This window comes from Geotrypetes seraphini, chromosome 8, assembly GCF_902459505.1.
Source record: "Geotrypetes seraphini chromosome 8, aGeoSer1.1, whole genome shotgun sequence".
Lineage (NCBI taxonomy): Eukaryota > Metazoa > Chordata > Amphibia > Gymnophiona > Dermophiidae > Geotrypetes > Geotrypetes seraphini.
Genome location: NC_047091.1, coordinates 66458669 through 66472467, shown reverse-complemented (window position 1 = coordinate 66472467; position 13799 = coordinate 66458669). Strand labels below are relative to the sequence as shown.

At 43.9% G+C, this 13799-nt stretch overlaps 1 protein-coding gene across 1 annotated transcript in view; it reads left to right on the top strand.

Moving 5' to 3' along the window:
* Positions 1-7240, top strand: part of LOC117365406 (somatostatin receptor type 1-like) — a 93066-nt gene extending 85826 nt beyond the window's left edge. The window contains exon 2 of the mRNA XM_033955819.1: positions 5436-7240. Within this exon, the coding sequence (XP_033811710.1) occupies positions 5899-6987 (1089 nt within the window). The 5' untranslated portion in view covers positions 5436-5898 and the 3' untranslated portion in view covers positions 6988-7240. The remainder of the gene's footprint in view (positions 1-5435) is intronic.
* The last annotated feature ends 6559 nt before the right edge of the window (positions 7241-13799 follow it).

Sequence of the window (13799 nt, the reverse complement as noted above, 5' to 3'; positions counted from 1 at the left end):
GACAGTCACATATAACAGATCTCCCCTGTTATGCATATTCTATCCTGGAGCAGGAAGGGGGTTTCTGTGATGTAGCTGTATGTTCTTGTACATGCATGCACATGTGTATGTCTATTGTATATGAATATCCCATGATGCAGCAGTACGTATGTATGGATTTTGCAATATAAAGGAGCAGTGTATTTGTTGATGTGTGTGTGTGTGTAGCCTGTGTGGATAAATGTGTATTTGCCCTGTGATGAAGCTCTGTGTGTGTGTGATCTTGTGTCCTGTGAAAAAGCAAAGTGTGCTTTTTCTAATCAGGTAGGCTGTCAGTTTATATGACTATAGTTTTTCTGATAAGAGCATACACTATGTGTGCATCATGTGTGCTCTTCTTAAAGTGGACACTCTATTTGCACATAATGCATGCCCTTTCCTGAAAGGGTACATTTGTGTGATGGTTCCTATATGCTTACTTCTTGGGCAAAATTGCCCACTATTGCACATAATGCATCCACTATAAAAAAAAAAAAAAAAAAGCACACTATATGTGCATAGTGCAAGCTCTGAACAACATTAATTTAAAAAACAAAAGAACTTAACAAACATTTTCTGAGCGTCTATCCCTATTCTGGAATGGATGCATATGTGGCATGAATTTATCCAGTTAAGGAGCAGTAGTGTGTGTGTGTGTGTATTTTTATCCTGTGAAGAAGCAGTGACTGTGTGTTTCTGCAATGAAAATATGTATGTATGTGTGTGTGTGTGTGTATATATTTGTATCCTGTGAAGAACCATTGTGTGTGTGTTTGTGTCTTATGAAGTAACGGTGAGGGGAAGTGCTATGTGAAGTATCCTGTGAAGTAGCAGGACTTGTGTATTCTGGGATGTTGTTTGTGTGTTTCCTGTGATGGATGTGTAGGTTCTGTGTGTATGTGCGTGCATGTGTGTATGTTCTGTGATGGGAGCGTGTGTCTCTGTATGTGTATTTGGGTTCCATGATAGAAAAGCGTGTGAGCATGTGTGTGTTTGTTCTGGCATGGAGCAGTGTATCTCTCCATGTTTGTCCCGGTTTAAGAGCGTAGCCAGCAATGCTAACATTTGGTAGAACTAAGGAAGAGGAGCCAGAAATCTTTGCCTGTCCTGAGAGTGCAAAGAGTTAAGTATAGTGAGAGCAGTCATTGGTGCTTGTCTCTGGCAGGTGACTTGCTGCTGAAGGCTGGACCACCTGCCAGAGGCGAGAGGCCAGGGGGACCTACGAGCTGCAGCCCTCCCCTGCACCAGGGAGGGGAGATCAGACCGTGACCTGAGCCTACCTTGGACCTTCCTTTCTCTCCCTTTCTCCCCTCTCCCCGGCAACCCAAGAGGAGGAAAACAACGTCTGTGGGTCTCTTCTTCGGAGATAATGGGAGGGATGCAGCTGAGCCCCAGGGGGTGAATACTTGCAATCGGCACTGTTACCCTGCCGCTTTTAGCCTCCCAGTTATCGGAGGAATAAAGGGAGGGGGCGTGCTTGGGATAGATGGAGGAGGGGTGACCGGGCTTCTTTAACTGCAGTATGGATAGTCAGGCTGCAGGTGCACAGAAACTTCACCTGGGGCACAGGCTGAGGCTGGCTTCGGGATCCAAGCAGTGCTTGAGGATGAAGACATCGGGGATGGCTTGTGCCCTTTCTCCATTAATTCTCATATGTAAGTGCTGCATTATTGCGCTGTGTTTGCACCGTAAGGAGGGGAGGGGGATAGATTTGTGTGGTGAGCTGTGCATGGACGAAATGGGCAGAGGGTTGTGTGTAGAAATGTAAAGTAGGGATTGAAGACGAGAAATGGGGAGCAATCTGAAAGGGAAGGGGAGTGTAAGGACAGGGGAGAGGGTTATAGGAGAAAATGGGAAAGGAGATGCGTGAGACAAAGGAATGGGCAGAGGGATAGGAGAGGCATCTATGTGTGATGTGTAAGGAAGAGATGCTGAGGAGGGTGCAAGGAGATGGGAAGAGAGATGTGAGTGTAAAAGGAGGGTATCGGGATTCGGAATGTATGCAGGTAAAGCAAACAGGTAATAAGGATAGATGGAATACTGTGTACAGTACTGGTCACCGTACCTCAAAAAGGACATGGCAATGCTTGAGGGAGTCCAGAGAAGAGCAACTAAACTGATTAAGGGTATGGAAAACCTTACATACACTGATAGACTGAAAAAGCTGGGGCTGTTCTCCCTGGAGAAGCGGAGACTCAGAGGAGACATGATAGAGACCTTCAAGATCCTGAGGGGCATCGAAAAGGTTGACAAGGACAGATTTTTCAATTTGAAAGAAACCACAAAAACAAGGGGCCACTCGATGAAATTGAAGGGGGACAGGTTTAGAACAAACGCAAGGAAATTTTTTTTCACACAGAGGGTGGTGGACACATGGAACACCCTTCCGGAAGCCGTGATAGGAAATAGCACAGTACAGGGTTTCAAGGAAGACCTGGATAGGTTCCTGGAGGACAAAGGGATTGAGGGGTACAGATAAGAGCAGTGGAAGGTTTAGAGATAAATGTAGAGGTAGGTATAAAATTAGTCAGGGACTGCTGCTCAGGCAATATGCCTGATGGGCCGCCGCGTGAGCGGACCGCTGGGCGGGATGGACCTCTGGTCTGCCCTGGCGGAGGCGACTACTTATGTTCTTATGTTCTTATGTTTCTGATGATTTGCAAGGGGAAAGCTGTGTATAAGAGTTTGCAAGGAGTATAGTAAAGGGATATATGTAGGGGGAGTACAAGGAGACGGTGGTGAGGAATGTGTATAGGATTTGTGAGGGACTGAAGAGAAATGTTAGGAGTGCAGAGGGACAGAGGGATGGAATGGGCAGGAATATATATATATATATATATATATATATATATATATATGTAGGGTGTATGAGAAAGGATGGAGGAGAGAGTTGTGCGAAAGAGAATGGAAAGTGAGGTGTGGGTGAGTATGAGGGGATGGGAAGGGAGGGGTGAGAACATGGGGAGGGGTGTGTGGGCTATGTGAGGAAGGGGTCTAGGATGATTCATTGTGGCCGATTCAACACGGCCATTTCATCACTGAATCAGCCATGAAGAATCAATCCATGGCAGCGCCTGACCTCTTGTGGGGGGGCCATGCCCCTATATCCCCCAAAGTAGGAGCCCCCCACCCCCCAATGTAGGAGGACTCCCTGCCCCGCATACCTCTTAAAAGTTCATTGGCACAAACAGCATCTTCTATCTCCTGCTCACGCCAGTCTCGGTTCCCCTCTAACATCACATCCTGGTCCTGTGACTAGGAAGTGACATCAGAAGAGAGCCAAGGCCAGCTGAACAAGGGGTGGAAGATGATGTTCGCACTGGCAAACTTTTCAAGAGGTATGCTTGGGGGGGGGGCAGAGAGGAGAAGAGGCATTAGCAAGGGGGGATGGGAAGGAGGAAAGGCACTGGGGGGGGGGGCAGAGAGGAGGGGAGGTACTGGTGGGGGAGGGGGAGAAAGAGAGGTTCCTCTCGGCCATCGTGGAGAGGCCAATTAATTGTGGCTGTGATGAAACGTCCTGTGATGAAACAACCGTGACAATTCATCCCATTTCATGAAGGAAGGAGGTGGGGAAGGGGGATAGGAGAAGGAGGCTTGGGACATGTGAGGATGGCGAGAGATGTTTGTAGGGTGTGTGGGAGAAGGTGGGAGGGATGCATGTTGGTGTGGGATTGTAGGAGTAGATACAAGAGGCTTGTGTGGAGTGTGAGAATGGGGAAAGGAATGTGTGGAGAATGAGGGAAGATGGGGAAGGAGGAAAGGGTGGTCTGGATGAGGGAAAATGGGGATTGGGGTTGTGAGGGGATGGGAAAGGAGATGTAGGGTGTCTGGGGAAATGAAGGTCAAGGGGGTGTAGGAGTGGAAAGGGAGCTAGAAAGAGGTGACGATGGGGTGTGTGTGTGAGTAAAAATGGGGAAGGGAAGCATATGGAATGTGAGCGAGTGATGGGAAGAATATATGTGAGAGGATGGAGGAGGGAGGCATGTGGGGATCTGAAGGGGTTGAGCAGAAAGCTGTGTGGGGTGTGTGAAGGAGTATGAGGGATGAATGTGTGTGAGAGGCAGGGGAGATATATGTGGGATGTGTAAGAAGGGTTTGTGAAAGGATGGGAAGAGGAATGTTGAAGGAGGAGTGTGTGGCGCAGTGGTTGAATCTACAGTCTCAGCACCCTAGGGTTGTGGGTTCAAACCCGCGCTGCACCTTGTGACCCTGGGCAAGTCACTTAATCCTCCATAGGCCCAGGTACGTTAGATAGATTGTGAGCCCACCGGGACAAACAGGGAAAATGCTTGAGTATCTGATTGTAAAACCGCTTAGATAACCTTGATAGGCGGTATATAAAATCCTAACAATAAAAATAAAAAAAAAAGTCTGGAGGGTATAGGAGGGGATGGGGAGATATACAGTATTTGTGGTGTGTGTGTTTCATGTTTATTAAAATTTGATGCATGCACTTATAACATAGTTTCAAAGTGAATTACAAGTATAAAAAAAGGTGTAACAAAAACAATTTGCACATACCTTTGCAAAGACAAACAGACTTACAGACCCCGAAAGGATAGTGGGTAGAACTATATAATTTTAGAAAAAGGCAACGTTGAAAGATCATATAATGGGAGGGGACTAAAAAGCAGGAAGAGAATGCTAAAAACAGGAAATCTGCAGAGATGCATTCGATTAGTGAATTTTAATTTTCGAAAGCATCTTTGAAAAGAAATGTTTTCAAGAAACTTTTAAATTTGTCTAGAGCAACCTCTCCTCTGATATATTCCATAATTAAGGCGATGCTGCTGAAAATATTTCTGCTCGTCTTGTGCCAATAACTTTTAGAGATGGTACAGAAAAAAGATTTTGGTCAGTGGATGTAGAGTTCTGGATGGAGTATAGGGAATAACCTAAGAAAGTTTGACGGATCTTAAATGAGAGAAATGCTATTTTATAGGTGATGCGGTGAGATATTGGCAGCCAATGTGCATTTTTTAAAAGATCATACTTTTTTAAATTTGTTATGATTTTTATTGCAGTATTTTTGATAAGTTGAAGTCTCCTTATTTGTTTTTGGGTGATACCTTTTAGTAGAGAGTAGAGGAAAGGGTGGATAAATATGCTGGGAACTGAATAGGAGGAGGAAGACTGAGCTCTGTATCTGTCCTCCAGGTATGCATATAGTTTGAAAATTAAAGTGATCTCTGAACAATCTTAAATGTCATTTCTACAATCCCCTTCATAATCGATCCAATCTCTCCTCCCAAATTAATGCCACTGTTTGGACTGATAAACCCTTCATATGTTACCTCCACAGTCACCTCTCTTGTATGATACACTACTCCTGATTAATCTCACAATATAGAATGATATAGCTGTCCCTGTGTCATCTACACAGTCCCTCTCACACATTTTATCTTCTTCCTGCATAGGTGATTACATGGAGGACATCTGGGATATTTCACAAGATAAACTCCAGATGGAGACTTTCAGTCCTCAGTTGCTATACAATCTAGCTAGGTAACCATCTTTCAACATTCCTAAAACCTTGAGGTCTTCCCAAGCCATGGCACACCCACTGCTTTCTGTTGCCTGCTGACAAATACTGCACGTATAACTCATGGCTTCCTTGGACACAGCTCATCAACCAGTGCCCAGAAAGTTCTCGTTGTGTCTTAGTGAGAGCAGGAGAAAGATGTGGAACTAAAGGGTCTCACATGGCTTTTACTGATGATGCACTTGGAATACCATGAACTTGCTAAATTTTTGCTGTGGAACAGAAATTAGGATATTGGTATTCTAAAGACAAGCAACCTTATTCCTGGCAACAAAGTAGTTCCTGCTGGACAAAAGAAGACTCTAAAATAAATCCCTGGTTGTAACAGACCAAGTCCAATGGAAGGGCTGAACAGTACAAGTGACCAGTTTGCCAGGTTTGACCATAATGTCTCAGGACACTATTACCACACTAGTCAGATTGTCATTCCATCCATTTATGCCATTGTGTGTTGTGTGGGCTTGACAGGCAATGCTATGGTTATCTATGTTATCCTGAAGTATGCCAAGATGAAAACTGCTACCAACATCTACATCTTGAACTTGGCCATTGCAGATGAGCTCTTCATGTTGAGTGTGCCATTCCTGGCCACAGCCACAGTTCTTCAGCACTGGCCCTTTGGCTCCTTCATGTGTCGGCTGGTCTTGAGTGTCGATGGTATCAACATGTTCACCAGCATCTTCTGCCTGACCGTGTTGAGCGTTGACAGGTATATTGCTGTTGTACATCCCATCAAGGCAGCCAAGTACCGCAGGCCAACTGTTGCCAAGGTCATCAATACCTGCATCTGGGTTTTGTCACTGGTGGTCATCTTGCCCATCATCATCTTTGCAGACACAGTCCCAGCCGATGGTGGAGTTGTAGACTGCAATTTCTTGTGGCCAGAGAAATCCAGCTTCTTGTGGCTTAAAGCTTTCGTAGTCTACACATTTCTCCTTGGCTTCCTAATTCCTGTGGTAGCCATCTGCCTTTGCTACTGCCTGATTGTGGTCAAGATGAGGGCTGTAGCCCTCAAGGCAGGCTGGCTCCAGCGGCGGAAGTCTGAGAGGAGAATCACACGCATGGTGCTGCTGGTGGTTGCTGTATTTGTTGTCTGTTGGATGCCCTTCTACATCATCCAGTTGTTAAGTGTCTTCCTTAGTCCACCAGACCCCTTAGTCACCCAGTTCTTTGTGATTCTCAGCTATGCCAATAGTGGCGCCAACCCCATCCTCTATGGATTTGTCTCAGACAACTTCCGTCGTTCCTTTCAGAGGATCATCTGCTTCAAATGGATGGAGGGTGGGCTGGAGGAGCCAGTGGACTATTGTGCAATAGCACTAAAGACGAGGTCATGCAGACCAATAGACTATCAGCATCATGATTGCTTGGGTTCTGAAATGGTCTATCGCAATGGGACATGCACTACCAAGACCACTATGCTGTGAAGAAAGATCTTTCAGAAGTTAGAAAGCTGGACTTCAGCAAACATGTTTATAGACAGAACTGGTGGGCTATAATGTAGCAATATAGCTACAGATTTTTTTCAGTGATCAAGACTGACCATTGTTCCCTCATTTCCTTCTCTTTCTTTTGATATGTTCTCTTTCCTGTCTCAATCTCTGTTCCTTTGTCTTATCATTCCATGTTCCCACCTTTCTCCTTTTCCCTCTGCATTCTCATAGAAACTTATAAATATAGAAAATGACAGCAAATAAAGACCATATGGCTTATCCCGTCTGCTCATCCATACCAAATACCGCACTAAGCTCTACTATCTCTTCCTCTCCCTCAGAGATCCTATATGCTTTTTCCATGCTTTCTTAAAATTATGTTTATATTTATTAAGCACTTGATATACCTCCTTTCGGTGGGAATAATCAAAAGGCTAAATAATTTACTGTAAAATAAGTTCAAAAGAGGAATTACAATATTAAATAAGAACATAAGAATAGCCTTACTGGGTCAGACCAATGGTCCATCAAGCCCAGTAGCCCGTTCTCACAGTGGTCAATCCAGGTCACTAGTCCAGTAACTTGTCCAAACCTTTCTTAAAACCAGCTGCGCTATCTGCTCTTACCACATCCTCTGGCAACGCATTTCAGAGCTTAACTATTTTCTGAGTGAAAAAAAATTTCCTCCTATTGAAACATAGAAACAAACATAGAAACATGATGGCAGATAAAGGCCAAATGGCCCATCTAGTCTGCCCATCCACAGTAACCTTTATCTCTTTCTCTCTCTGAGAGATCCCACGTGCCTATCCCATGCCCTTTTGAATTCAGACAATCTCTGTCTCTACCACCTCTTCTGGGAGACTGTTCCATGCATCTACCATCCTTTCTGTAAAAAAGTATTTCCTTAGATTACTCCAGAGCCTATCACCTCTTAATTTCATCCTATGCCCTCTCATTGCAGAGTTTCCTTTCAAATTAGAGAGACTCGACTCATGCGCATATACATTACATAGGTATTTAAACGTCTCTATCATATCTCCCCTCTCCCGCCTTTCCTCCAAAGTGTACAGACTGAGATCTTTAAGTCTGTCCCCATATGCCTTATGATGAAGACCACATACCATTTTAGTAGCCTTCCTCTGGACCAACTTCATCCTTTTTTATATCTTTTTGAAGGTGCGGCCTCCAGAATTGTACACAATATTCTAAATGATGTCTCTCCAAAGTCTTATATGTGGGCATCAATACCTCCTTTTTCCTACTAGCCATACCTCTCCCTATGCAACCTAGCATCCTTTTAGCTGTTTGACCACATTAAATTCATCACATACAATCACACCCAAGTCACGCTCTTCTGTCGTGCATATAAGCACTTCACTCCCTAATCTGTACCGTTCCCTCGGGTTTTTGCAGCCCAAATGCATGACCTTGCATTTCTTAGCATTAAATTTTAGCTGCCAAATTTCAGACCATTCTTCAAGCTTCGCCTGGTCTTTCTTCATGTTATTCACACCATCCGGCATGCCTACTCTAGTGCAGATTTTCATATCATCCACAAAGAGGCAAATCTTAACCAACAGCCCTTGAGCAATATCGTTTATAAAAATGTTAAAAAGAACAGTCCCAAGAACAGAACTTTGAGGCACACCACTGGTAACATCCCTTTCCTCAAAGTTATCTCCATTGATCACTACCCTCTGTTGCCTTCCACTCAACCAGTTCTTGATCCAGTCCATCACTATGGGACCCATCCCGAGGGTACTCAGTTTATTTATTAGATGCCTGTGTGGAATACTGTCAAAGGCTTTGCTAAAATCTAAATACACTACATCTAGCGCACATCCTCTATCCAATTCTCTGATCACCCAATCAAAGCAATTGATCAGATTTGTCTGATAAGACCTACTAGTGAATCCATGTTGCCTCCGGTCCTGTAATCCACAGGATTCCAGAAACTTGACCATTCCCTGCTTTAAAAGTATTTCCCTGTAACTTCATCGAGTGTCCCCCTAGTCTTTGTAATTTTTGACGGAGTGAAAAATCAATCCACTTGTACCCGTTCTACTCCACTCAGGATTTTGTAGACTTGAATCATATCTCCCCTCAGCCATCTCTTTTCCAAACTGAAGAGCCCTAACCATTTTAGTCTTTCCTCATACGAGAGGAGTTCCATCTCCTTTACCATCTTGGTCGCTCTTCTTTGAACCTTTTCTAGCGCCACTATATCTTTCTTGAGATAAGGAGACCAGAATTGAATGCAATACTCCAGAGTAAAGATAGGGAGCAGAAGAAAGAGAGAAGAGGAGGGCCAGAGAGGCCATCACTTATGCCACTGCTTATTGTGCCAAGACCTAGAAAGCTTTCTTTCTTTTTTTTAAACTTTATTTAGTTTTTAAAGCCAACATAAAGTGCAATACAATTTGCATACAAATAAGCACTTAAAAACAATTAGAATCTATACAAAAAATAAAATTCCCTACCCCATCCAACATTACCATCAGGAATAATACCAAAACAAAAGATATACCCTGCTCCCCTCCTGGATGTGTGGGTGCAAAACAATGGAAAATAAAGATAAAGAGCAACTATAACAAATCTACAAAAGACATCAATGGACCCCCAAACCAATTTGAATATCTTATTATGTCCCAGCAAGTCAGCATTCATTTTCTCATACTTATAAGTTAAGTATAAGCTTGCCCACCAGAAAGGAAAACTAAGCTTTCAAAAAGAGATGGGTTTTCAAGGCTGCATGAAATCTCAAGTAAGAAGGTCAGATCAGAGCAAAAGTGGGAGGGAGTTCCAAAGTGAAGAGGCAATACAGAAGAAGGCGTTATTTCAAGTTGAAAGTAAAAGGCCCATAAGATCAAAAGATATTGCTCGGATGCAGACTGGATGGCTTGAGAAGCAATACGAGAAGGGACAAGCAGAGGCCACACGGGAGGGGAACACAGTATGAAGAACTTTATTTGACATAGTGCTGAATTCTGAAAGAGATAGGGAGCCAGTGAAGTTGAATTACCGTATATACTCAAATATAAACCAGGATTTTGGGACCAAAAATTGGCCCAAAAATAGGGGTCCCGGTTTATATTTGGGCCAGCACTCCCCTCCCCCCAGACTTATTGCAGGCCACCATCGAGCCACCAGACTCTGCACCCTGTCCCCCTCCCTGCCCTGTCCATCGTACCTCCTTTGCCTTTGGAATCCCTGATGCTCAAGAGGTGTAGCGGGCAGGAGCGAGCTTTCTGCACTCCTGCTCCACTGCTAACCCAGTCAGTCACTGCTGCAAGTTCCGGCTTCAACCGCTGAGCGGTACTGAGCAGGATCACACTTTGGTACTGCTGCGTAGTGTTAAGTGGCTTGCTGAATGGCTCCTGCAAATTCTTGTCAAAGAGATGTACATTACATTTAAATATCTATGTAGCATTAATGTGCAGGAGGTGAGCATTTTTTTTAAATGAAGGGATACTCTGGAATGAGAGGGCATAGGATGAAGTTAAGAGGTGATAGGCTCACGAGTAATTTAAGGAAATATTTTTTACAGAAAGGGTGGTAGATGCAATGGAATAATCTCCCAAAAGAGTGGTGGAGACAAAAACTGTGTCTGAATTCAAGAAAACATGGGACATGCACCTGGGATCTCTTAAGGAGAGGAGGAGATAGTGTATTCTGGGGATGGGCAGACTGGATGGGCCATTTGACCTTTATCTGCCATCATGTTTCTAAGTTTCTAATAGGGTACTGCTCCAGCATCTTCCTTAATCTCCAGATCTCTGAAGATCCCCACTTTGCATCCCATGGGCTTAGGCACATAAGACAGAAGGGCAGCTTTACCACACTCTACTCTTTCCACCTCGTCATTCATTTTGCATTTTCTCCCCACATCTTTAAACATATCTCTCTCTCATTCCATAGCCTGTCTCTCAGTCTCTGTCCCTTCAAGCCATGATTATCTATTTCTCTTCTTATCTCATGCTGCTTGTAAACTCTGCCTTCTCTGTATATCTTTATCAGGTCTCGCTTTTGTCCTGCATCTTTCCATTTTGATTCAACAATTTTTATTTTTATATTTTTACAGTTCTGACCTGTGTAATATAAAATCCCTAACCCAAAGAGTTTTCAGTGGAGCTCTGACAGCTGGCTCTTCTAATTCAGCCTTTCAAATGCTATCTTTCTCTCCTTTTCCCCTTCCCCTCCCTCCCCCTCAATTCAGAAAAGGGAGATCTCTGGCTCAGAGGGAAGAGTACTTCTTAACACCATACCGTGACACTTGGTCCATATTGGATCAAAGGGAAAAGTGTCCCCCTAACACCTTATGAGACACTCAGTCTTTACTGGCTCCAAGAGAAGCATGTCCCCCTAACACCATACTAGGACATTGGGTCAGTTCTGGCTCAGAGAGAGTGTGTTTCCTAATACTATACTGGGACAGTACTGGCTCAAAGGGAGAGTGTTACCTAACACAGTCCTGGCACTCTCTAAAGTTAAAAGGGGATAGATTCCATACAAACGTAAGGAAGTTCTTCTTCACCTAGAGAGTGGTAGAAATCTGGACTGCTCTTCCAGAGGCTGTTATAGGGGAAAGCACCCTCCAGGGATTCAAGAAAGGGTTAGATAAGTTCCTGCTGAACCAAAACGTACTCAGGTAAGGCTATACTCAAAAGGGCACTGATCTTTGACCTAAGGGCCGCTGCATGAGCAGACTGCTGGGCACGATGGACCACTGGTCTGACCCAGCAGCGTCAATTCTTATGTTCTTATGTTAGTTCTGGCTTAGAGGGAGAGTGTTCCTTAATACCTACTGGGTCATTGGGTCAGTACCGACTCAGAGGGTTGAGTATTCCTTAACACCACACTGAGAAACTGGGTCAATACTGGTAATGTACTAAATTGTACTAAGGTTAACACAGCATTATCATGTGATACACATACTGTAAACCATGTTTAATTCACACTAGTGCTAAGTTAGTCTTAATGCGATTGTTGTTTTGTCTGTGTTATTGTTAGTACAGAGTTTAAAAAACTAACATGATGAAATGTTAATGAGCTGTACTGCAGATAACGTAATGCAATACATTTGTGCTGACTTGCCCAAGGCATGGTGACATTTTTGAGTTAGACCCCAGGGGTTAACACATGGCCCGTTATGAGTCACAATGGGGCCAGTTGTATAAGATTAGGTACCCCAAATCTGTGCACAAAGATAGTATTTTATAATTCCATTATAGTATAGAGCAGGAGTGTCCAACCTCGACCTTCACCAGGCTGGGCTTTCAGGATTTCCCAAATGAATATTCATGCAATCTATTTGCATACAATGGAAGCAGTGCGTGCAAATAGTAACATAGTAACATAGCTATGTTTTGCTGAACTGTGCTCACCATACTATGTCTCACCATGCTGCGTTTTGTCATATTATATTTTTACCATGCTTTGTAAACTTTGGTTTACACTATTGTAAACTATTGGTTTACACTATTGTAAACTTTGGTTTACACTATTTGCCATATTATGTCTGTACATGTGGTAAAGTAGTTAGAACTGCGGGTTGTAGATTCCAACTCACACTGCTCCTTGTAACCCTGAGCAGGTCACCAGATTCCCCATTGCCCCAGGAACATTAGAGAGATTGTGAGTCCGGTTCATAGTCAGATGCGCGCAAGACCAAAGGCGAGTGAAATCCGCGCAAGAGAAATACCAGTTATACAGCAAGTTATATAACGAGCACAGTCAGGCAGCGAAAGGATGGTGGACTGTTCGGAGCAAGTATAAAAGGAGCAAATGTAACCAATCAAAAAGACGCTAGCGAAGGAAAACCAATCACAAAGATGCTAGCGAAGGGAGGGCGGGCTCTTTCAAGCAGGGAACCCATTCACAAAGATGCTAGTGAAGGGAAACCAATCACAAAGACGCTAGCGAAGGGAGGGCGGGCTCTTCTGAGCAGGAAAACCATTCACAAAGACGCTAGCGAAGGGAAACCAATCACAAAGATGCTAGCTTGGCGCAGTTATGTTGCTCTGTTATCTTTGCGCTCATTTGTCTGCTCCCATTTGTCTTTGCGCTCACTTGTCTTTGCGGTCATTTGTCCGCGCGATTTTGTCTGCACTCGTTTGTCTTGGCTCTATTGTCTAGCGCTCATTTGTCTTTGCGCTCACTTGACTTTTTGCTCAATTGTCATGCACTGAGTTGTCTTCGCGCATTTGTCCGTGCGCGTTTGTCTTGCGCACATTAGACTTGCCACCTTTTGAGTCCACCGGGACAGACAAGGAAAAATGCTCGAGTACCTAAATAAATTCATGTAAACCATTCTGAGTTCCCCTGGGAGAATGGGATAGAAAATTGAATAAATAAATAAATGACGGCAGATAAAGACCTATGTGTGGTCCATCCATTCTGCCCAACAGTCACATTTATTCTCAAGGCAATGAATGTGACTGCTGGACAAACTGGATGGACCACACAGGTATCTGCCGTCATTTACTATGTTACTATCTATTTGCATGCACTGCTTCAGATCTCATGCAAATTCATTGGGGAAATCCTGAAAACCTGACTGGATTGTGGCGCTTGAGGACCAACATTGGACAACCCTGGTATAGAGCCTAAGTTAGCATTTGGGCACCAATACTTAGGCACCAACATTTACACCATGTGAAAGGCAGTTGTAAATATTAGTGCCTAAATGTTGACCCGTAAGCATGCAACTTACGCTATCTGGCCCCCCTTTAGGCACTAAAGCATTTAAGTGCTCACTTATAGAATTGTGTCTAAGTGCACTTAATTGCCTAAATGCCATTTAC